Source organism: Silene latifolia, chromosome 2, assembly GCF_048544455.1.
Source record: "Silene latifolia isolate original U9 population chromosome 2, ASM4854445v1, whole genome shotgun sequence".
Classification (NCBI taxonomy): Eukaryota; Viridiplantae; Streptophyta; class Magnoliopsida; order Caryophyllales; family Caryophyllaceae; genus Silene; species Silene latifolia.
In genome coordinates, this window is record NC_133527.1 from 178,304,400 (window position 1) to 178,329,405 (window position 25,006).

The 25,006-nt window shown below is 38.2% G+C and overlaps 2 protein-coding genes across 4 annotated transcripts; one reads left to right on the forward strand and one right to left on the reverse strand.

The window, feature by feature from the left end:
• The first annotated feature begins 7,093 nt into the window (after nt 1-7,093).
• On the forward strand, nt 7,094-10,445 carry LOC141643484 (patatin-like protein 1). Its single transcript, XM_074452666.1, has 7 exons — nt 7,094-7,264; nt 7,673-7,854; nt 8,005-8,191; nt 8,347-8,508; nt 8,754-9,056; nt 9,146-9,321; nt 10,159-10,445. The coding sequence occupies exons 1-7, from the start codon at nt 7,127-7,129 to the stop codon at nt 10,229-10,231; spliced, it is 1,221 nt and encodes a 406-aa protein (XP_074308767.1). The 5' UTR covers nt 7,094-7,126; the 3' UTR covers nt 10,232-10,445.
• LOC141643482 (uncharacterized) lies at nt 8,037-24,275 on the reverse strand. Of its 3 annotated transcripts, XR_012543717.1 has the most exons (14): nt 23,424-24,275; nt 22,857-22,958; nt 22,622-22,702; nt 18,264-18,373; nt 18,028-18,163; nt 17,812-17,910; nt 16,900-17,002; nt 16,391-16,800; nt 16,126-16,305; nt 15,838-16,035; nt 14,301-14,621; nt 12,879-12,977; nt 12,460-12,524; nt 8,037-8,422 (listed from the first exon to the last, which is right to left on the reverse strand). XR_012543717.1 is itself a non-coding variant. In XM_074452665.1 (13 exons), exons 1-12 carry the CDS (start codon nt 23,841-23,843, stop codon nt 12,885-12,887), a joined length of 2,253 nt encoding a protein of 750 aa, XP_074308766.1. In that variant the 5' UTR covers nt 23,844-24,275; the 3' UTR covers nt 12,455-12,524; nt 12,879-12,884. The 3 variants fall into 3 exon arrangements, 2 of the variants coding, with proteins under 2 accessions (XP_074308766.1, XP_074308765.1); XM_074452665.1 differs by lacking the exon at nt 8,037-8,422 and having other exon boundaries at nt 12,455-12,524; XM_074452664.1 differs by lacking the exons at nt 8,037-8,422; nt 12,460-12,524 and having other exon boundaries at nt 12,616-12,977.
• Nucleotides 24,276-25,006: the final 731 nt, after the last annotated feature.

Sequence of the window (25,006 nt, forward strand, 5' to 3'; positions counted from 1 at the left end):
GCGATTACCTCGGCCACGGTCGATCCGTGATCATCGGGGAAGAAGACAAACAAAGAACACCCAATCTACTTTGTCACCATACATGTTGTTCGCCGAGAGAAATTACCCACTAATCGAAAAAGCAGCCTTCGCCGTCGTCGTTGCCACAAGGAAGTTAAAACCCTACTTCGACGCACACCCCGTGACGGTCCTAACCGATCAGCCGTTGGAGAAAGCTTTGGAAAAATTCGAACAATCCGCGAGGCTCATCAAATGGGCGTGGAACTCTCTGGTTTCGGCATTCAAGACAAACCAAGGCCTTCGATAAAGGGGCAAGCACTTGCAGACTTCCTGGCCGAATGCACGTATCAGGAAGTGCCAAACCCAGGCATATGGGAAGTCTACACCGACGGCTCCTCCACGACGAACGGCTCGGGAGCCGGCATCCTTATCATCAGCCCAAACGGAGACGAGTTTGAGTACGCCTTGAAATTCACCTTCTCGGCCTCGAACAATGAATCCGAATACGAGGCGGTGATAACCGGAGTCGAGCTAGCTAGGGTCACGGAGCAGAACACATTGTGTTGAAGACGGACTCACTTTGTTGGTTACTAACCAAATCGAGGGGAGTTTGAGGCTCGAGACGACGGAATGGTAAGGTACCTAGAGAGGGTAAAAGCCGACATAGCAAAGTTGAAATCTTTCCAAATCCATTGCGTTCCCAGATCCGAGAACAACCGGGCCGACGCTCTCTCCAAATCGCCGGCTCAACCATCAAGAATGTCACCGAACCGTGCTAGTAGATATCGGGAATGCGAAAAGCATCACCGAGACCGTCGGCATGGTGGGTAACATAGAGACCGAGACAACGTGGATGACTCCGATAATGAAATACAAACTTACGGGTGAATTACACGGAGGGCCGCAATCCCTCGGCCAAAATGAAAAGGATCGCCGCCAGGTACTTGGTGTTCGAAGGGGAAGCGTACGAGAAAATCCGTAATAAGACCACTCTGAAGTGTGTCGGTCCACCGACGCAGAATCGAGCATCGACAGAGATTCACGAAGGCATCTGTGGACATCACATGGGGGCAAGAACACTAGCCCACAAAGCTCTCCGAGCCGGCTACTTCTGGCCCACCATGCTTCAAGATTCCAGAACGAAGACCAAGAAGTGCACGAATCGTCGATGCATGCCCCGTGATACACGCTCCCTCCGGGGACCTACAACCGGTGCTTAGTCCCCTTCCTTTCGCACAGTGGGGGATGGACATGCTAGGGCCGTTCCCAACGGCCTCCGGAGGAAGGAAGTTCTTAATCGTCGCCGTCGATTACTTCACAAAATGGGTTGAAGCCGTAGCAAAGATGCCGGCCGAAGACCACAGCAGCCGTCGAAAGGTGATCGGGAAAATGTTATAACTCGCCGGATTACCCCAAGTTATGGTATTTGACCACGGCCGAGAGTTTTGGAGCGACGATAATGAAGCGGTTAGAGGAGCTTGGCATCAAGTTTGCGTACTCCTCCGTCCGCCACCCACGAGCAACGGGCGGCGGAGGCGGCCAACAAAACAATCCTCAACGGTTTGAAGAAGACGGTTGAAGACCTTAAGGGAAGGTGGGCCGATGAACTACCCGGCGTCCTGTGGTCCCTTCGGACCACGGAGAAAGAAGCAACGGGTACACCCCTTCCACCTAGTCTACGGTTCCGGCGATCCTACCAATTGAAGCCGCGGTGCCAACATTGAACGGCCACCTTCAACCCGGTTGAGAACGAGGAAGGCCTGAGAGCCTCCCTAGACCTGGTCGAAGAAAGCCGAAATACCGCACGCCTCAACTTGGCCGTATACCAAAACCGGATGAAGAGAGCCTACAACCGCAGGGTCCACAAAAGGGACTTAAAAGTGGGAGACCTAGTCCTAAGGAAGTCGGCTGCCACCAACAAAGGAAATATTCATGGTAAACTGACGGCCAACTGGGAGGGTCCCTACAAAGTGGTCGAAGAGATGAGGCCGGGTACATACCGACTGACAGACATGGGAGGCGTGCCTTTGATGAGCCATTGGAACACCGATAACTTGAGAAAATACTTTGTATAGCGACGGAGGTGTCCAAACCCATTGTGGACACCCCAACGCACGATCATAAACAAATAAATCGCCCAAGTTTCCCGTCAAAGTGTTCGTCCCCTCCACAAATTGCCACCCGGCAGGAACTCAAAGAGAAGAATCGCTATCGAAGCCGCAACCCCGATTACCTTGGTCAAAACCGAGAGCGACGGGGAACACGTCGGCCGATACGCTAAAGAAGAAACGTATACTCAGTGCAATTGAGACGCCAATCAAAGCGGTCAATATGCCTACACAGTTACGAACGCTATCGGAGCCGCAACCCCGATTACCTCGGTCAAAACCGAGAGCGACGGGGAACACGCCGGTCGATACGCTAAAAAGAAACGTATACTCAGCGCAATTGAGACGCCAATCAAAGCGGTCAATATGCCTACACAGTTACGAACGCTATCGAAGCCGCAACCCCGATTACCTCGGTCAAAACCGAGAGCGACGGGGAACACGCCGGTCGATACGCTAAAAAGAAACGTATACTCAGCGCAATTGAGACGCCAATCAAAGCGGTCAATATGCCTACACAGTTAAGAACGCTATCGAAGCCGCAACCCCGATTACCTCGGCCAAAGCCGAGAGCGACGGGGAACACGTCGGCCGATACGCTAAAGAAGAAACGTATACTCAGTGCAATTGAGACGCCAATCTAGCGGTCAATATGCCTACAGTTACGAACGCTAAAGACGTTAAACACAGTTGAGACATGCATTCAAGCTGCCTCGGTCATGCCGAGTGTAAAAACGAAGGCACTCAATTAATAACGCAAAGAGACAAACGAGGAATCGTGATCAAAGCCCCGGCCAAGCCAAAGGCCGATAAGATAAATTTATTAAAAATGATTGCAAGGAGAGTACAAACGACGGCCGTCCCCATAAGGATAGCCTAAACTCTACCTACCAGAGCTTTACAAAAAGCGAGGAAACAAAAAAACAAAAGGTTACAGACTTGGGATTTGAAGCGCCAAAAGGATGGCAGGGAGAGAAGGCTCAATAATTGGCCCCGAACGCCTAAAGCTATCCGAGACGCCGGGTGAGTCCGGTGACGACCGCCCGTCTCCCTATGCTCGTTCGTTGTCGCCCTCCGTCGCAGCAACAAAGCATCTTCGGTGGTCGGCTTTGAGGAAGCCGAACATCTTCAAGCAACTTGACCTCTCACCCTCCTTCACTTTCGCATCATGGGCCGCCTTGGCCTCGCCTATCCGAGCCGCCTTCGCGCTCTCGCCTTCTCTGCAGCCGCCGCCTCTTCAAAGATCGCCATCTCGTCCGTAAGTTGTTCAAATTTATCCCACGGGAAAGAGCCCTCGGGGACGAGTCTTTTTATTGCCTCCCTGGCCGCTTCCTCGGCCTGGTCCCGGAATTGGGCGCACATTTTAGGGAGAAGAACATCTTGAAGCATTTCGATATCCTTCTCCTTTTGATCAAGGGCAGCCTGCGCGTCCCTGAGCGCCTCGGCCTGGTTGTGGAACAGATCCTTCCACTTTTCTCCCTTGGCAGCCACGGCGTCATAAGCATCCTTGTACTTGTCCCGCTCTCCCATCATCCTGCCAGTAGCGGCATCAGCTTCCTCCACCTTGGCCCTCTCGGCCCCTAGCAGCTTCTCAATCTCCCCCACTCGCCGGATCAAAGACTCTGAAGATTGGAAGGAAAGGAAGCCCTTGAAAGTTTAAGAAAGATGAAGATTTTGGAGAAAATTTGAGGAAATGAAATTAGCGACCAAAATCACGGAAAAACTGCCCTATTTATAGGGAAAAAGCCCATGAAGAAGAACCAATCAGAGCACAGCCCATGAAGCGACAGCCAATCAGCGAGCAGACACGTGTCGAGCATGCAACCACGGAGTGTCAATCGTCGCAACAGTTAAACGTCAATCAATGCAACAGTGACCAAGCGTCTTCAACACGCCCATTCACATCTCTTCGACTATTCATCTTCCTCAACAAATTCCTAGGTATCTAGTCTCCGCCGGCCACCTGATCAACCAAGCTAGGAAGCACCGGCCGGGGGCAATCAAAATCAACCGGCGCTCTCAGCCCCGGTCTCGGCCAGCGTCATGTTTCTTTTCCACATCGGATGCCCTTTACGCATCCATGTGGAGGGGGGATATGGTATATGGTACGGCCTCAACATGACCAAGCCGACGAAGATGCTCGCCGATGAAGAAATTTTTACTTGTGCAGAATATATGCTCAGCATACATCGGAGCCCATACCACGGCATAGACTACGCTGGGGGCAAATTGATGGGGCATATTCTGCACCGTTGACCAAGTCAACACACTGAGCAAGGTCGAGACATCCACAAAGAAAGTCAACATATCGATGACCCTTAGCCGACGCAATCCATCTACTGTCACCGGGTCCCTACCGGCACCTAGCCCACCGGGACACATATCCGCGTACTCATATCCAAGACCCGTCGGCCGGCCTGCCATAGGTCCATCGGCCGAGGGTAGAACGGTCTTTCCACCTGCTAGCCACTTGGCCACTTGGCCACTACGTGACAAAAGGTGAAAGTCTATAAATACTCCTCAACCTTCATTGAGGAAAGGATCCCACAACTTAACCTAAATACACTATTCATCTGGTAATATCATCTTTATCTCTCTACAATACATACCTAGCCAAGTAACACAGCTTAATCCTTTAAGTTTACTGACTTGAGCGTCGGAGTGAGTACGCTTGGCACAAAGCCAAGCCCTCAGTTCGTTCATTGTTGCAGGAGAAGCCGAGAGGAACGATAGAGACAAGAAGGGTTCAACTCAAGACATTATTCTACAAGCCACGGGTGGTAACGATACTTGCTCTGGAATTACACCCGGAACACTTATAAATGTAGTAAATCAATCCCATAAGTTTCTCGTAATGTGCAATTAACCACATATTTTATTTTTAAGTATAAAATTTGCTAATTAAATATTTTACTATTATTGAAAATCAAAATTATTATTAGATTTTAATCCCAAAATTCTTATTTATTAAAAACCATGTTCAAATATTTTTTCTAATTTATTTTGGCGAAATTTTTTCCTGATATGAGAATTGTTAATGATGTTATAGTGAAAAGTTACATGACCAAATTTTTGTTTATATTAAAATTAGTTCGTTTTTTTCGTTGAATACGTAAATACTATATTTAATTATTTAAGAAATATATTTATAATAGTTTTTATAATAGAAAAAATAGGTTTTAGTTAAAAAAATGGTAAAAAACTTGATTTGTGCTTAATTGCACATTTTTGAAAAGTTATGAGGCTAATTTGTTACAAGTGAAATTTAAGGGGCTGATTTGCACATAATTCATAAGTTATGGGGTTAATTTGCTACATCCCCGTCCCGCTTTATTAACTGACTAAAAAATAACGTAGAAACATCCCTATAAATACCTAACGTCTTCTTAACCGACAAGACTCTTAACCTAATCTCCCCTACTACTAAGAGAATAAAAATTCTCTTAGTTTTCCCTCCAAAAGCATCTAGCTAAATAAGGTAATAAATAAAATTTTCTTTCATTACATTATTATCTTTTCAATGAATATATTCTTATAAATAAACTCTAATTTTTTAAATAATTTCATTATTACGATTTTTTCATTAAAATAAAACAAAATTGATATTAAATTATAAAGTATAAGTTGCTAATTTTTTCAATAATTTAATAATTATTACTGTAGAGAATAACTTGACACATGCTTACTATTAGCTTCGTGACCAAAAACATTCACTAAAAAAAATTCACAACTTAAATAATTTTTTTTATTAGTTTTCAATTTCATTTTTTTTGTTTCATATCAAAATACAATTGAGTGAACTGATAAATATTAATGAGGTGCAAATTTTAAAAGTATAAATCCTCCTATATACTTCCTCCTATATACTAAGAGAATACAACTTCTCTAAAGTTTTCCCTCCAAAGTACTCAAACTTATATATTGAAACAAATTAGATTTTCATTTATTAAACTAATTTTCCATTTAAAATAATCTATACATAAAAACTATATCTCCTATTATTAAATTCGTGACGAATTTTTTTTTAAAAAAAATTTATTGTAGTTAAAATATTTTCATAAAAAACACAATTCATGGAATTATTCAATTCTTTTGATTAATTTTAATATTATTTATTTTTTATAAAAATTCGCGAAATATAAATCTAAAATCTATAACTAATACACTAAAAATTAAAAGGTCTATATTTACCGCGCATTTGCGCGGGATCTACACTAGTTAAAAGTAATTAAATAATTCTAAACTTAATCTAACAACTCATAACAACTAAATCTGATAGAATGATAAGTTTTTATTAACCTAAACTACTCCCTAAAATCCGAACTCAGCTCACCCGTGTACGATCCCCGCCCCTTACTGAATTTTCTAATATGTCATCCTCTGGAATCATATCATACTCCCTTTCTTTAAAAGAATCGTCCCGATTATTGGAGCCCCGGAATCCCACGGGATCAAATACAATTTTGCAAAAGTTGTATGCAAAATTATCTCCAAACAAGTGCGATAAATCTGAGCATAGTGTTGATTGTTGATTTATCCTCGAGCGTGTTCGTCATCCTCAATATAATCGTCAACAAGTTCATCTGTTTTGGTTGATGTATAACGATAATGATTTAAATGATAATTTGAGATCTTGTACCGTATCACCTCGTGGCTTCTACCTCACCACCCTTCTTGCATGAGATAATCTAAATAAAGCTTCAATTTTCTTGAATCATCAGTGGCACTGATAAATTATGAAGTTCGCCTAGTATGTGCTTGTGTAAGGGAGCGTGTAGTACTTAGAACATGTGTTCATGTATAATCTGTGTTGATTAGCATTAATTGACTCATAATTGTTGTCAAAGGACCATGCTAACATAGTAACATGTCCCAAACCAATATTAGAATGGTGTAATTCCCGGGTCTTACGCAATCTAAATACTAATCAATATAATAATGTTGATCTAATTAAGAGTACATTAACTTGTTTATAAATAAGGAGGTTTCCAACACAATTAATTATTCTTGCTCAAGAGATGGCTAATACACTTACCAACAGAAGACTTGGTCCCCCAAATTATGGCAAGCTTATAACAATCCTAAGTATTGATGGGGGCGGTATTAGGGGAATTATTCCCGGAGTCATCCTTCGTTGTCTTGAATCGCAACTTCAGGTTAATTTTCCCGTTTTACTTAGTCGTCTTGTGTATAATTGTTGTAGGTGTAACATAATACGTACAGTAGTATTTAACCATTGCATTATATGTCTCTTTACTATCTTATACTCTGTATAGCGTAAATTACCGTATTTGTTATATACAAAAAACATAGGCGAGTTTATAGTTGATCAAAATGATCGATCCTATCAAATCCAAAAGACGATAAGCCAAGCTCGTGTTAAAAGTGCGAGTTAGTGTACGTAAAATGTTTGTAATTTACATTTTCGTGCAACATTAATAATTAATCACAATAATTCAATATCCTGATAAAATTACTTCGGGATCGTTCTTGCATTTTTTTGCTCGTATTGTTATAATCGTCGTTAATGTGAAGAATGTGGCGTGCAAATTAAATATATGCAGGAGTTGGACGGAGAGGAAGCAAGGTTGGCTGATTATTTTGATGTGATCGCCGGGACAAGCACCGGTGGTCTGATAACCACTATGTTAACCGCTCCGAATGACAAAAACCAACCTCTTTATGCTGCCAAAGACATTGTTCCCTTTTATCTCCAACATAGTCCCAAAATTTTTCCTCAATCAAGGTTATTCATTCACTCTTATATTTATTTATATAGGTTTCGAAAAAAATAAAATAAAAGTTCTATGAAAAGGGCAATATGCATGATAATAAATAGTAGAATGATGAATGTAATTGATTGTTTCTTTTTTTTTTTTTTTTTTTGGTAATGTAGCGGAATATTCGGGTCAGTGGCAACCATAGCGAAGCTACTAAACGGGCCAAAATATAACGGAAAATATCTTCACAAGCTTCTAAGAGATTTGCTAGGCGAAAAAAGGTTGCAGGATACATTAACTAATGTGGTTATTCCAACATTTGACATCAAAAATCTTCAGCCGGTTATGTTTTCTAATTATGCGGTACATTCCTAATCAACATACTCGTAATAGATTGTGAAGGCGAAAATAGTCCCGTATATTTTGGTATAAGACCGTCTTGCAGTTATGTCAGACGCATAATCTAAAATACCTGTATGATTAAACCACTTGACTTGACAATAATCGTACAATGGTAGGTGCCGGTGGTTCCACAATTGGATGCATTGTTGTCGGACATTTGCATAGCTACATCTGCAGCTCCAACATTTTTCCCTGCACATCAATTCAAAACAAATGATGGGAACGGAAATGTGAGAGAGTTCAATCTCATTGATGGTGGTGTTGCTGCTAATAATCCTGTATGTTCATTGATTCATTACTCATTCTTCAACATTATTGTTGTCTTTTGCATGATTAAATAACTATAAAGTCTCAATAACATGAATGATAAGAGATGATATGATTATTTATTCAGTTGGTCTCTCTTCTGATGGAGGAAATGTGACCATATTATTATAAAATGATCACATTTCTCCGTGACAAGTGAGAACCCTCTGTACTTTTGACACATTTATGTCAACTTGTTTGAACGCCTGTTGTACAGACACTGGTTGCTATAAATCATGTAACGAGGGAATTATTGAAGAAAAACCCAGACTTTTTTCCAATAAAGCCCACAGAATATCAACGTTTGCTGGTCATATCAATTGGAACTGGATCCAGCAAAAATGAGCGCAAATACAATGCCAAGGATGCAGCTAATTGGGGTATTATTTCTTGGCTATTTGAGAATGGTTCTACTCCATTGATAGATTCCTACAATCAAGCTAGGGATGATATTACCGATTTGCATAGTTGGGTCGTCTTCGAAGCTTACAAGTCCCTCGATAATTACCTTCGAATTGATGTAAGTTCCAACCACCAAGCAAATAAACTACCAAAACCGATCATGCCATTTCGATTAACCGTTTAATCTTGTAACTTTATAATGTACAGGATGATACGTTAACAGGGGAGTCAGCATCAGTGGATGCTGCAAACAAGAATAACTTGAACCAACTTGTGAAAATTGGAGAGGCACTTCTTAAAAAGCCTGTTTGTAAGGTTAATATTGAAACAGGGGCGAATGACCCTATCCCTAATGCTGGTACCAATGAGGATGCTTTGAAAAGGTACAACGCTACTATTCCATATACTAATTAAGTACTACCTCAAATATTCTTGTTTATACAAAAACTCAGGTAAGACCGTTATATATATCATCGGTTGATCTCAGCTATAAAACGGAGGCATATTGATATTGCCCTCGACTAAATGTTTACAATAATGACGCATTACATATAACCGTCTCCTGTGACACAAACTGATCTTGCTAGGCATTGCAAACAAAGCGATAGACTTCAACACTATTTTACTAATAGAAGGAAAGTATAATTAAGTATATAGTAGTTTTAAAATAATATTTTGGATATTTTTCATGTGTAACATTTTACCTACAAGAAAAAAATGGAGAATTCAGACGAGCATGTCAATTTCCCAGGGTCAAGGGAATTAGGACGTTTCTTGCACGTTAGGCTGTAAGTAGAAGTCATAACTCATAAGGCATAGAAATATTTGAGTACCGACGAAGTACCAACATAATTAGGAATAGTGTACGTGTTGACCTTAAACTCTCCACACTTGGTCATTCTTCAAAATAGATTATTTTACAAAGCCTCGACGGAGTCAAAGGTTCAATAGTTTAGTCAACTAAAGCTCGGTAATCCTGTACTCGATACTATATATATAATACTCCGTATTAATTTAGTGAATGTTTTTTTATGAAACTTTATAAAACTAGGAGTATTACTGTGTGACATAGTTGTGTACATCATCCCATCGTCCCATTTCAATAGTTCTATCGTTTATTCATCATAACAAAACTAATGCAAATAAAATGGTTTATATACATACCACAAATATATGGAATATTATTTACTTTTACTAATTCATAATAATATTGTTTACAGGTTCGCAATCAAACTCTCTGAGGAAAAGAGAAACCGAGAACTCTACGAGAGACGTCAAAAAGGTGAAACATGAAGTGGAGCTTTTCAAGTTTGTCAAGTATAAGAAATATTGTGGTGGAATGTAGATAATGTACTTAAGTTTGTCCTACGATCCAAAAGTACAAAATTTTATTCAATTCAAAAATCAAAATTACAATTACACGATTCTATCTATTATAAGGCATGAAAGTTTCTGGACAATTGCTTGTATTGAACATCTATTTATGAATAATAAAGCTAGTGTGTGCTCAGTCAATATTTTTTTTTTTTTTTTTTGACAATACAGGCAATATTTGGAGTGTTTCATTATGTGTCATTTTAATATTGAGTTTTATACTTTTATCCAGAAGTATTTCGGAAATTATCAGAGGTGTGAAAATATTAGATCAAAATTGTCGTCATCCAACTGATGATTAACGAGTCAAGGACTGAACCACAACAAATAAAAATTTCATACCAAGTTTGGCATCTCCGTGTTCAAGTTGAAAATCTACTCATTTTCAAAGACATTGATGTAGAACTCACTTTAATGTAGTACCATGATTAAAAACATAATGCAAGTTTGATACATCACAAATTCTTATTTCAGATCGTCATATCCGTCTGAAATGGTCAGACGGATACCATTTTCTCTTACAAAAAACCCATTTAGGGTGTGCGTGAGAAAGCACATGGGGGTGTCCCACCACCCATGTGCTTCTCACTTGTGAGAGGTCTTATTGCGGTCTGCAATAAAGCGGTTTGAAGCAAGACGGACCGAAACCTTTCAATTTTCATGCATTGGAGGGAAGAGGTTCAGGGGGGAATTTTACAGGCCTACACCTCTAATATAGGCCACGCCTTTCATAGTTTCATGTACCTTTTTCTTCAGAATAAGTCAAACTATTCATTCTCACGGATTCTAAATCAGAACAATTGGTCTCCCTTGTGACGGGTTACCATTTGTGACGGATATTTTGTGAGATAAAATGGTAACAAAATGGGTTAGTGGAGAAAGGGGACCACATGAATATGTGCCGTCACAAACAAGAATTTGTGAAATCAGAAATAGTTTCCTAATTGGTATGAAGCCTAAGGACTAGTACTGCCTAAGAACTAGTACCACTCCGTACTTCATTAAAGACATGACTTTAAAATACAATCACATTTTATCTAGGACTGAATAGTTCAATAGGACTGCAGCAAAATGGGCTATGTAAGAAGTAATTTTTTTTTTGTGTCAAAAAAAAAATAAAAAATGTACTTCAAGTAGAATATTACCCAAGTCACCCAGATTAGAGTTTGGAATGGAGGGTTCATTTCTCTCTCACAAAAGATAATATAAAGGACTCTCTTTCATTGTCTTTTCCCTTTATTTTTAGGTATAAAGTCTTGACCGTTAGGTGTTAGATGAAATATTGATCGTTAATGAGAAATAAACCCTCCATTTCTTTTAGAAATGGAGAGGATCCTGATTGTCAGCCAATACTGCTAATTGGTATATACCATCCACATTCAAATTGAGGAATAGAGGGAGGTTCTAAACCTTCATTTCCTCCATTATTTGATTAAGTGAAATAAAGAACTTTAATACTCTTATTTGATTAACGGAGCTTGTTCATAATGGTATCTAGCACCAACGATAACACCCTCTTTCGATATACAGTTACCCTTCCCTTTCATGTCACCGATCTTACAAAAGTGCCCCCTTCCAAATTTATAATCCATTTGGTAAATTCCTCAACATTATCCTCATTAATATCAGCAATAACAATTAATTAAAGCTACTAACAACCTACCTTGATCCATGAAAAACTGGATGATGGACAACCTTATTATTAGAGGATGACACACGCAAACAATTACACAGCCACTATTTTGAGATATTTGTAAAACTACTGTACCTAAAAAAAAGAGAGAAGATAAGATACCCTAAACGCTCTAAATCAACAATAAAGCGAGATCAAGCTCCTCCCTAAGTTCCAGACTAATAGGCACCACAATGACAATCTAACCAAAGGTGACTCACCAGGGACTATGAGACGATTAGGATTTTGGTAACCAGCGACCCTCTACTTCGTGTTCATGTTTTACATCTGATCAATTTCTCTGACAAATAATCTATTTGCTAGACTACCATGATAAACAGAACGAAATAAACAAATAAATAATCCACAAAGGTATGTGTGTTCCTCGTTATATTTGGTAGTGCAAGTAACTAGTACGCTATATTTCACTGCATTGCTCGTCTTAGATAGGGAAACCAATACAAGAGGTACTTACCACAACGATGTCCTCAGTTATATTAGGTAATATCATTGTCATCAACTTCTGGTTGTCTCTTCAAGCTTCAAATATGCAAACGCACACGAAGAGTAGGGCAAGAACAACATTCAGACATTCCTCGTTAGAACACCAGTGATATGTACACAGACAATAGAAGGAAAAGAGAAATTGATTGTATTGTTGGGCAATTGTTTTACTATTAACTTCCAACGAAGGGAAATTTATGACATTTCTGACCAATTCGATCAAAATCAGTCAATTCCAACAAATACTGCTTGAGCCAACAGATTATGAACAAGAAAGAATTGTGACAACCAAGGCTGAGATCTCTGAAAGAAACCTCACTATATATCTACATATTGCTAACTGGAGAAAAAAGCACCAGTTTTAATGCAACATATCAGCGAATTACATACCATCAGCTACGCAAAGATCTGCGAAATGACAGTTTCGGCATCTCCACTGTACTGTGCCAACAAATGGATGGCATCAGCCCTTGGGAGTGCAAGGAATTCCTGCAAAATCGATTCAGGATAAATGTAAGTATGGACACAGATAAAGGTAGCTCCGAAAATGTAAACATATACATTGTCTCAGGGAAAGCAGGCCTAGGTGTCAGTTGGGATACGTCTCGTGTATTATACTAGTGCGGTCGAATTAGCCATGCGGGTTCTGATGTATTTTGGGTGTACTACTATCAGGTCATTTCAGGTGAATGGTTTTAAGAGTTGGTTCAAACAGGTCTTACTTAGGTTATGGCGAGTCGTGTTCCTCATTACTTCTAATTCAGATAAAATAATTTAAAAATAATTAAAATTAGTCAACAAGGCTCATTTTGGGTAGAGTGGTTTTAAGAGTCATCTTGAAATGTTTCAATGTAAGATTGTAAGGTTTGGTAAAGTTCGATTCGGTACATGTCAAACTAGGTAGCACAGACACTCCTCCTAACTAGCCGTCCCGTGTCCGACACCGACACTCGTCAGACACACGCCTAAACATGTTATAGTTTAGACGAGGAATGAAATGTCGAAAGAGATTGATTAGAAGAGGGGTTTGGGTGGGAAATGAGAATTAGTTATAGTCAAGGTCAAATACCTTCACTTATTTAAATTTAATATCAAATACATTACAAAAATAAAATCATACATAACTACTACCTTTGTATTACCATGTTTTAAGAACTACTACCAAAATAATTTTCGCTTAAAAACTACTACCAATAAGTTTGAATTTTTTAAAAAACACTACCAAATCTCATCCAAACTCAATAAAACACAATCTCAACCATTTATTTTTGAATTTTCATCCTAAGTTGTTAATTTTATCCCTTAAACTAGTTAATTTGATGAAGTTTAAACAACTTTTTTACCTTAATTACGTTAGATATGTGAATTAGATGAAGCTAATTTAAAGTGATTTTGCCCCAAAATAATTGGCAAACGGTAGTATTGGTAGTGTTAAAGGGATAAAGTTTACAACTTAAGATGGAAATTCAAAAATAAATGGTTAAAATTGTGTTTTATTGGGTTTGGATGAGATTTGGTAGTGTCTTAAAAAAAAAATCAAACTTAGAGGTAGTAGTTTTTAAACGAAAATTATTTTGGTAGTAGTTCTTAAAACCGTGTATTACAAAGGTAGTAGTTATTATAAAATATATTTTATTAAATTTAGATAACGTGTCCCGTGTCCTAAATTTCATGGGATGCCTTATCACGTGTCCGTGTCGTGTCCGTTTTGGTTCTACCTAGATGTCAAATCATGTCAATTCGGGTTCCTAGGTCATATTCAAGTTCTCTATTTAGGATGAATTCGGGTTGAGTTAAGAAGTTAGCACTCACCATAACTTTAAGAATTGCGCCTTCATCGCAAACTTCTTGTGACGAAACTTGATTAGGACTGTTACCATCTTCTGGCATTCTACTGCCAGATGAAACCGTAACTTGAGAAGACCCATGAGCCTGTGTATCAGGATTGGATCTACAAACAGTATGAGGAAGCAGTAGACTATTAACTTCTTTCAACGTATCAATCTTCAAAAACGATTCAAAGCGATCTTTGCACATCTGAAGTTTAAACCACTCGTTATGAGTATGGAGGGTTGCTTGCATAACTCTCATAAGTTGCGGTTCTTCTATACCAAGCCTTTTACCAATTGCCACCTATAAGACATTCACCATAAACAAATACACACATCAACACATACCCAGAGGATGACAAACAGAGATGTTCTCTTAGTCCATATACGTTTACACAAAATCTTACTCCAGATTAACATTTTTGAAATACAACTGTGAGATAAAACAAAAGTTGAGGTTCAATATGATTATATTAAATTGACTATCAAACTGCAAACTTAAAAACTCAAAACACAGTAAAGACTGACGAGCCTCAGACACTCAAAAATAGACAACCATTTTCCCTGGAGATCTGTGAGCAACGATGCCAACACCATTACAATAAAACAATGCATAAGATGTATAGGCAGATGAAACCATCAAACTAGGTTGCTAAGACATTGACAAAATTTCTATTGCTAGATTTGATAAAAATGTGAACCCTATAACGATCATACTAGAAAAGCCGAGAAGACTGGGACCATTTTGTGCGCCAGTTGACCAGCACCATCTCTACTGTACCTCTCCGCTTTTCAAATCCCATTTCCAAATAATTTCAATGATCTTGTCAATTCTTCCAACAGAACAAAAACGCTGGACATTATTTTAAGATTATGGGCCATCCAATTTCCAAAATTTGACCATCTTATGCAATACCACACAAGGATTATTTAGCCCCACATCTTTTTGATATTAACTAGTACCAAATAGTAAGGCCTAAACATGATTTGTTAACGTCTGCCTCTCAATTCTTAAAAACAATTCTTAGCTGGAGCATGGAAGGGAGAGGAGGAAACCCAAACACCTAATCAGGGTTGCCTAAACCGTATACTCGATATGCACTCGATAGAGTATCTGAAGCATATATTTTAACCAAACTCCATCACAAAAATGCGTATTATGCGACATATGCGAATCAGTACACAAATTGTGGGGGTTAAGTAGATTACGTAAAACCATTAACGACTACCAGTCTTTCCGTACAGTGCATCGGTGTCATATATATAAGTAAAATAAGGAAGATGAACCTCCCGGAAGTTTCTCAATCGAACTTCTTTTGTAATTTCCATGTAATTTGGTGTTTTCTATGTTGACTACAAAATCAGATATATCATATATGCCTAAATCATGAAGAAACAACATCAAGCAAGCAGACAATATCCAACTCAAACATGGAGTATAATTCACTTACCGCTGTCAACAAAACCATGCAATTATAGATGAAATTATGAGCTGCTTAAAGGTGCAGAGAATATTATACCTGAAGTGAACTTGCCAATGCATGCAAAGGCAAATCTTTGTTAGAAACAATATCATTTGGCCCAAGCAATGCCAGAAGTGTCTCCTTCAAGGGCTTTAGCAAGCCTGAATTATTGGCTGCCAGAGGACCTAGGTAGGAGCATGCAACCTTTAAAGCACCAGGGACATCGCCCAAATTGATCAATTTGAGAAACTCAACCTGAAAAAAATATGAAAAATTTCTATTACAGAGGACATCGAAACTGATATCTGGCATTTTCTGTTTTCACGAAAGACAAGGATCCTTCACCTGTTTCAGTTGGAAAAGCAATGCAGAGTTCTGTCCAAAAAACTCTGGATCCAAAGAATTTACTTCTTCCACTACTTCAGTAGCCATTCCTAGGCAAGCTAATTCCTTTATGTCAAGGACAGTTTCTCGCTTGTCGCACACCTTGTTCATTAGATCTGAAGAGAAATGTTTTTCCAGACCCTACAAAAAACATTAAACCCTAGAATTAGATTGTCATCAACAGATTAACTGAGTAACTTCACCACTCTCCAAAAATGCCACTGACCTCTCCCTTGCAGCTGTGATCAACCTGCATGCTAGCAGGAGAATGTTGGTTGTCATCTCTTCCCCGCCATCTTTTGCGGGTCCTCCCTTCACCACCCTCATGACTTCTATTTCTTTGGCAAACTCTAGAACTTTTTGTATGAGGGATTGCACTAGTGCTACAATCGTCATGGGTAACTGTAGTTTCACAAGAGGATCGCATCTCCACATCTGTTTCCTGCGTCCTGATACTCCTGATCATGTCTGTACTTATTTCAGAACCATCTACATGAGCATTACTTATAGAAGACTCATCATCTGAATGTTTGCTGTTTCCACCATCCACATCGTGAGAGCCATCTCTAAATGGACAACCAGAAACATCTACTTCACTAGCTTTCACATGGTGCGAGAGGTCTACATCACCATTTCCTTTCAACAAGAAGGAAACATAATAAGACCTTGTCAAGAAACTTTAACACCATAAAGTGAGAGAAATAAATGACAAGATAGCAATAATACCAAACCTACCACAGGAAGGCGCAACAGGGTCAACTATACCCCTGTAGACACAGTACTCGCGAACAAGCTCATCTACAATAGAGACATTCAATCTCATTCGGCATATCTCATTCTGAAATTAACCAAAAGAGAAAGTTCGTCAATTTCAACCTCAGATATCTTAATGAACCACAGACAAATTGCGGTTAAAACAAATGCAGCACGTTGTAAGGCAAAAGGCAGAAAAAATCTCATCCCAAGTCTCCCACAACTGCATTCAGAGACTCCAAAGCACAGACATACATACAAGCACTGAAGCACACAAAATCTTGCACGATAGCATGTAGGTGACATTATTACAAACAAAGTAAGTACCAAGTACAAAGTAGTAAAGTACAAATATTTATATTTATTTTTCTCTTTTAGCCTTACAAAAAATCAAGTACCAGTTTCCTAGCATTTGAGCATCTTGGCAAACCCTCTCAAATGTTAAAACAACAGTAAATGAACATTACATCACTTCCCAATTGTATCTGGTGCAACTATTAGGTCATAGAGGGTAGTGGTGGTAGTAGTTATTGTGATGCTTGGTAACTACAAGGAAAAAATCATATATCGAGTAAAATACATTTGCAGGATGATTCGGATCAAGAGGATAGAACAACAAGCTATGATTGCCAAAGAAACGACATCTCAAGCCCACAAAAAAATATAAATTTGAACAATTTTAGAGTGCATAAGGTCAAATGTCAAAGTGCAAGGGCATGAATGGTGACCCAGTGATGCATGTCTATAACTAGATATTTATGTGGTCATATATAGTTGAACCTTAAAAGTATGACAATGGAACTCTTCAAAATAAGCCTAGGAACATGCCATGATTCCTGACAAACAAAAAAAGAGAGCACCAAATAAACAAAATCAATAAAGAAGTAACAGGACCTTAAAAGCCTGGAATAGATCACCCTTCGCAAATCTTAAACTATCAACTGCCCCTTGTCTGGTGAGTTGAACAGCATGTGCAAGGGCTTGTATGTCAACCTGAACAAAATTCAGTAAGTTCAATAAGTAAGAACTAAATCCAAGAGCAATGCTGCCTAGTAAGTGCGGGACTATATAGCAAAGCAAGAACAACTGAGTAAGTCACGAGAGTATCACCTCGTCAAATGGGGGCATTTCAAGAAGCGGCTCTTGTAGTGTTGCTGGAGGATCTTTATCATCAAGAAGTAGCCTCTCAGTAAGATCTGAGATGGGTGAAGAGACTCCTTGACGAAGACAGAATTCCTTATGTATACTAGTTTTCATATAGAACATAAGCAAGCACCATAAAAAATTGCATCAGATAACTATTGAGTAAGATCAAGGGGGCAAAGATAAAAAATAAAGAAAAATACCTAATTAAATATCTTAAGGCCATTGAAAAGACAGGGTCGTGAGCATGAAGATGTGCTCTCAGAATGGAGGACATCAATCCAGCAATTTCAAACCTCCTCTTCTCAGACCACTGAGACACAAACATTAAACATGCTCAATTCACTAAAATAAATAACTATATCCACCAGTAAAAGTACGTGATCATAGCAAAAAAAACCATGTAACTAGATCAAGTCCTACAACACTAACTTCACAGAAGCATCCAGAAGAGAGAGAATACAATCAATCAAATAAATTAGGAAGAAAGTATCGCTCGCAAGGATCCAGAAAAATAACAAAAGAAATACTTCCTTGATGGAATCGGAAATAAAACTGAGAAAATTGCAGCTGTCCATAGGCTACAAGAGTAGAACTGTAATGACAAATTCCACCTAGGTTCTAAATAGCTGAGAGTTCTCAGAATTGTTCATTAATTCATTCATAATCTAAAGAAGAAAACTATAGCCATAAGGAGAATAACTAAAATAAAGGCTGAAATTACTAGAGTACCCTTTCTTATATAATGGGTGTGTAACATTCCTCCATCCATAATTAAACTTCATGTTTCATAGGGCACAAAAAACTAAGAGAGATAATATGTGGTGGAAATGAAATTTGAGGAAAGATGTAGGGTCAGGGAGCATGATAGCCACAAATATCAGACTAAAGGAAAAGATTCGAAGTAAGAAGTTTAAAGATGGACGGCCAAAAAGGAAAGTAGGAAGTTAAAAGTACATGGAGGGAGTAAGATTTTGGAGGGAAATTCTCTTTCTTTATTCCACGTCCTATCTCCAAGTCCCCTGCACCCCTTCTTCCCTGATCATCAAGAAGTAGGGATTCTTTCTTCTTATTTCCTACCTTTACGTTCCATATTTCACTCCTACATAGGCCCTGTTCTTTCTGGCTTTTTAGAGCTGAACTGAACTGAATAGAGCTGAGCTGAACTGAGCTGAACTGAATGGAGCTGAACTGAACTGAATGGAGCTGAACTGAACTAAATAGAGCTGAGCTGAACTGAACTGAATAAAGCTGAATTGAGCTGAATTAAACTGAAATAATCATATTAATAATAATAATAGTATTCAATATTATTGTTATTATCAACTATAATATATTAATATTCATAGTATAATAGTAATACTAAAATTAATATTTATAAGAAAAAAATTATAATATTATATATGAATAATCATAAATTATAATAATGAAAAAATAGTATTTTTCTACTAATAATATTTTTAATAACAATAATAAATAATAAGGTCATATTAATAATGATATTAGTAAAATAATTGTTTAGAATAAAAACATTTAAGTAAGCGTTGCTCGAATTCAGGTTGAGTCAACGCTCTACTCTCATATGGTATCTCGAGCCTATGCTTGCTCTCTTCGGATGGATCTTTCACGCATAACAAAGGCCTCAGAGGGTATGCAAAAGGTCCTTCTCTGATGCCTTATGGTAATGGTGGTTAGTCGGGACATTGCTTGAAACTAAGGTCTCTCTGCCCTCTTGTAGTAGCTCGATTAGTCTTACTTCTAGAGAGAGGAAAATGTTGGTGAGAAGTTGTTACCATTGATTGGTGAATAGTGAGATATTTAAAGGTTTTATGTGTACCTCAAATGATGGTTTGGCAAGCACGGTTACCATATTCGCTATGAATACGCCTTACCGATTCGCGAATCGCTTATAGAAAATGTGTTACATGTATTTTCAGTAATCAACTTGATAGAATTCGCTTTTAACGATTTGTGATTCGTAGGGCACCAAGCTAATTTGTAACCATGTTGGCAAGCGTGTTGACTTGTAAGACCCCGTATTGGCAAGTGAGTCAAGTCGGTTCGGTGTGCCTCATTAATAATATTAATAATAAATGTTATGAATTTTAATAATAATACCAATAATGTTATGAATTTTAATAATAATAATACCAATAATAATTATAATAACGACGACAATAATAATAATAATAATAATAATAATAATAATAATAATAATAATAATATCAACAACAACAACAACAACAACAACAACAACAACAATAACATTAACATTAACATTAATAACATTATTATTCATTTTAATAATAATATTCATCATCATCATCATCATCATCATCATAATAATAATAATAATAATAATAATAGTAATAATAATAAATAAATAAATAAATAAATTATTAACAATATTATTAATTATAATTATAATAATAATAAATAATAAATAATATTAGTATTAAAAAAATAGTATTATTGTTAACAAAATTAATAATAACTATCATTTAAATTAGTAAAGCTGAAATGAGCTGAATTTAATGGAGCTGAGCTGAACTGAATGGAGCTGAGCTGAACTGAATGGAGCTGAGCTGAACTGAATAGAGCTGAGCTGAACTGAAATAGGCCGAAAATAAGCCAGAAAGAACAGGGCCATATTCCCTCCACCTTGAAAGTCAGATGGAGTAAAAATGTACTTCGTATTTGTTAAAATTAACTGTAAGAAAATTTGATAATTCAAGGGACCAGGAGAGAAAACTTGGACCATGAACTCATTGTCTGCTCTGCTCTCTCCCAACCAGAAACGAAATCAGGATTTTGGTATACCTTGGGCTAGATTTGAAGATAACGTCTAATGTATGATGAAGTAAAAATGGCCAAGAATTGTATCATTTTGGGGAAGTAATTACTAAGAAAGTGAGAGATGAGTGAATAGTGATAAAAGACAAAATGGAAAAAAAAAAAAAATATATATATATATATATATATAGCTTAGTTTGAAAAGGCGCGCCTTAAGTGCGCCTAAGGCGCGCCTTGGATGAGGCACTATCCAAAACGCCTCGGTGCACTTTAGGTGTGCCTTTTGGACATGGCTCGCTAAGCGAGGTTCATTAGCACGTCTAAATCTTTAGATATGCCTTTTCTTTGCACCATTATTCCTAAACTTTACTCCTTTAGATGTTAGTCATCTTGAAAACTCCTAAAAGGAGTATTGTTGCCCAAAATTTTATTTCGGAAATAAAATAAAGCTAAAAAAATAAGGCGCCTCGCGTCTAAAAGGCGCGCGCCTTTGCCTTGCGCCTTGCGCCTCATCGCTTCAGCCCCTTATCGCCTCGGTGCGCCTTGCGCCTCTTCAAACTAAGATATATAGTATAACATAAGACGCAAATTATAGGAAGCCAAGCAAAATTCTTGAAGCTTCTAGTATGAAGCATGAGGGATATAAAATATGAAAATGGAGAATGACACCTCATGTGCGAGAAGGAAGTGCATAAAATGGAGAAGGTGTTCAGAGAAAGGGTCAAAGAGCTGAAGAAGTGACAAGTTAAACAAAGTTGCTAGGATTTGAAGTCTGGTCTTCTGAGTAATAACTGAATTGTAGACCACTAAACCATAAGCGATTACTAGTGTCTACAAACAATGTATTATGTATATTTATTTGTTTCTCAGAAAACAGATTGGGATTCAGCCCATATCCATTGGCTGAATCCGCCCCTACTCCCAAGTCCCAACCCTAACAAATCAAACCAACTGTTCTTGAATATTACTGTCTCCTATTAAGAAGGGTTTCCTTTCATGCTAGAATAACTCAGCACTTCCTAATCACCATTTACATACAAACGATCATCAATTAGTTGTCAACCATTATTTTCCTTAAAGACTGTTCGTGTAATTGAATATTGCCTACAAGCTTGCTTGATAGTTCATTTACAGCAAACAGCAGAACTGTGAGTCAGTGCTAAAACAGGGTTGAAATGCATAACTGGTCGTAGCACGAACTACTATTTCCACTGTCAAAGTACTATCTCAGAGAGATCCAAAAAATTTCGCTTTTACTACAGTCACAGACCTAAACACTTTCTGAAACTAGAATCTCCTCTATCCCAGAGCCAAGGGTAGAAACACTTGTTCTAATGCGAGATAAGGTAGACTTGGAACTCCAGATCCTCTCCATCCGTGGCGGAAACAGCCAACCAGGATTTCGTAAAATGAGAAAATTTAAATGCCAGATAAGCTATTTAGGAGGGGCAAATGATTAATGCAATAAAGTAAACTAGAAAAAAAAAATGAAAATCTTATCTACATATTTCAATTTTTCCATTGCTAACAGAGCGACCACCCCTACTAGACTAGACTCCTTTATTTCCGCCACTGCTCTCCGTTTCCTTTACATAGGTTGAATTGAAACCTTTAGATCATAACCAACATTAAATCTAGGCCATTAATAGGAAATGTACCTTTCTATTTCCATAGAAAGGGACCATAAATTTGAAGTAACAACTAACAACCAAGAACAACAGTTACAGAAAGCAAAAGAAATTGGGAAAGCGGGTAACAAATGAAGTACCTCTTTAGCTACAGGAGAATCAGTGTCATCTTTGTCATAAATTAGCGCGAGAAGGACATGCTTAAACTCCTCATATGCTTCCTTAAACACAACCAAATCAACCACCTCATAATCAATCCTCCACCAAATCATTTTCAAACAATCACAAAGCAAAAAAAAAAACAAAAAAAAAACACATAAACCAAAAGACTATGCTATGATCATAGCGGAAGCTGTATTTAATGCGTTGACATACAGGATAAGCATCAAGAGCGCAAGGAGCAAAGGAAGTGCGCAAGCATTCAATAGCGGAATTCCTATCCTCCGTTGTTCCTCTCCTTAACAATTCAATGAATTTCTGCCATAAAAAATCCATAAACATTATCAAAAAAATTGCCGAAAATTAAATCAACAGAAAAGGCTACACTCAAATCCTCTCCTTCACAATTCAATGAATTTTACCACTATGAATCCAAAACCTGAGCCAAAGAATTCCGACATTTAAAAGTCAATACTATAGGCCACACTCGAATCTCTCCCTAACAATTCCATGAATTTCTGCCTCTAAAAATCCAAAAACCTTATCAATAATTCGCCGACAAATAAAATCAATAATAAAGGCTACATACCAAAAACTGAAATTGCAATCAATACTTAATTCATATTGAAATCAATTCCTAGAAATCCGATGAAATTTAGCCGTTAAAATACAAAACCTTATCAAAAACTTGTTGAACAATAGGTTACGCATTGAAACTGCGATCAATGTTTAATTCATATTGAAATCAATGAAAAGCAATACTAGTATGATGATGAAGAACACCTGTTTATGAAGAAGAAAGAGGAGGCGATGATCGAGCAATACAGAAGGAGCGTGAACGCGAAGAAGATTCGTTGCCGCGTCAATATCGCCAACCTCAATGAGCTGTCTGATCCGGCATATAAACCGCCGCGATCGATACAGCGAAGACGATATCGACGAAGACGAGGAAGGCGGCGATGATGAAAGAGGAGGAGAGAGAGATGAAGATGACGGCGAAGACGGAGGCGAACAATTCGTACGAAAATCATCATCGTCATCATTGTGAGAAGAAGAAGAAGAAGAAGAGTGGAATAGGTTTTCGGAGGTGGCGAAATCTATGACGAGTGAGTCCAGCGCTTCCCAGTTCACGGCGGTAGTTGCCGTGGCGGCGTTGGTTGTGTCGGCGGTGGTTGTGGCGGTAGCGGCGGCGGCGGACGTCATGGCGGCGGAAGAAAGAACGATGAGAGATGATTCTAGAAGGATAGAGATGAGATGGTGAGATGTCAGACGATAAGATTACGAGTTACGCTTGCTTTTTTGTCGCGCCGTTTATCAAGTTGTTCGTGTATATATATACGCTGCTTTAATAGTGTATTAGTGTGACTGCGTAAGTGCGTAGGGTAATATCCGTATTTCGCTTTTTTTTTTTTTTTTTTAACAACCTTTTATTTTGTTTGAATAAAAAGTTAAAAAAAAATTCGTGTCTTAGTGTTGTTTGATTCAGATTAGATATTTGGCGAGGGGTTGGGGCGGGGATGAGTTGTTGACGCTAGTGGTGATCGTTGATAAAAATGTTGGTAGGGGCGGCTAGGGTGGGGTAGTAGGGTTGTAGGGGTGGTGGTGGTTGGTTGGAGGAGGTTGGATCAATGGGGCAAGGGAAAGAAGGTGAGGGACAGTGAGTATAAGAGATTTAAGGATAGACAAAAGGAAAGGATTGAAAAATAACAATATTGTAAAAAAAATTTCTTAAAATTTCAATTTAAATGATTTGTTTAGGAAGGTTCAATACAGTATGATTTTACTTTTTTCTTTCGGAAAATTCACGTGGTACCCTCAAACTTTGTCATTTTGTACATGGTACCCAACTTTTTAAGTTTGTGCACATGTTATCCTTGAGATTTGATTTTGAAGCACAACGTACCCTTTTTATCGTTTTTAAAATTTTCAATTGAGCATAAATCATAGACCAAAAATCGGAATTGACTAATTTTTTTTTTCAAATTGATTACCTCTTCGCGATCTATAGATTGATAAAATGAAAATGGCCATTCGGAAATTTAAGATCGAAAATATGGTTGATTTGAGATTTTCGTTTAAAAAAACCCTATAAAATGTCAGTCGACAATTTGTTCTTCTCAAATCGTAGATTATGAGGAGATAATCATTTTAGGAAAAAAAATTGTTCGATTCTGAATTCCGGTCTAGGAGTTATGCGCAATTGAGTTTTTTTATAGCGACAAAAGGGTATGTTGTACATGAAAATCAAACATGGAGGGTATCATGTACATAAACTTAAAAAGTTGGGTACCACGTGCAAAATGACAAAGTTCGAGGGTACCACGTGAATTTTCCGTTTTTTTTTTGTATGAAACCCTTCCGTGGTT

Bases quoted from the DNA above. Each gene is read 5' to 3' on its own strand.
- LOC141643482 (XM_074452665.1), bottom strand. From the start codon at position 23,843: ATGACGTCCGCCGCCGCCGCTACCGCCACAACCACCGCCGACACAACC. The intron at 18,164-18,263 runs GTATTTTTCTTT...TATGAAAACTAG, and splicing joins GCCTTAAGATATTTAATTAG to TATACATAAGGAATTCTGTC. The intron at 17,003-17,811 runs GTCCTGTTACTT...GGTTAATTTCAG, and splicing joins ATCTATTCCAGGCTTTTAAG to AATGAGATATGCCGAATGAG.
- LOC141643484 (XM_074452666.1), top strand. From the start codon at position 7,127: ATGGCTAATACACTTACCAACAGAAGACTTGGTCCCCCAAATTATGGC. The intron at 8,509-8,753 runs GTATGTTCATTG...CCTGTTGTACAG, and splicing joins GTGTTGCTGCTAATAATCCT to ACACTGGTTGCTATAAATCA. The intron at 9,057-9,145 runs GTAAGTTCCAAC...TATAATGTACAG, and splicing joins ATAATTACCTTCGAATTGAT to GATGATACGTTAACAGGGGA.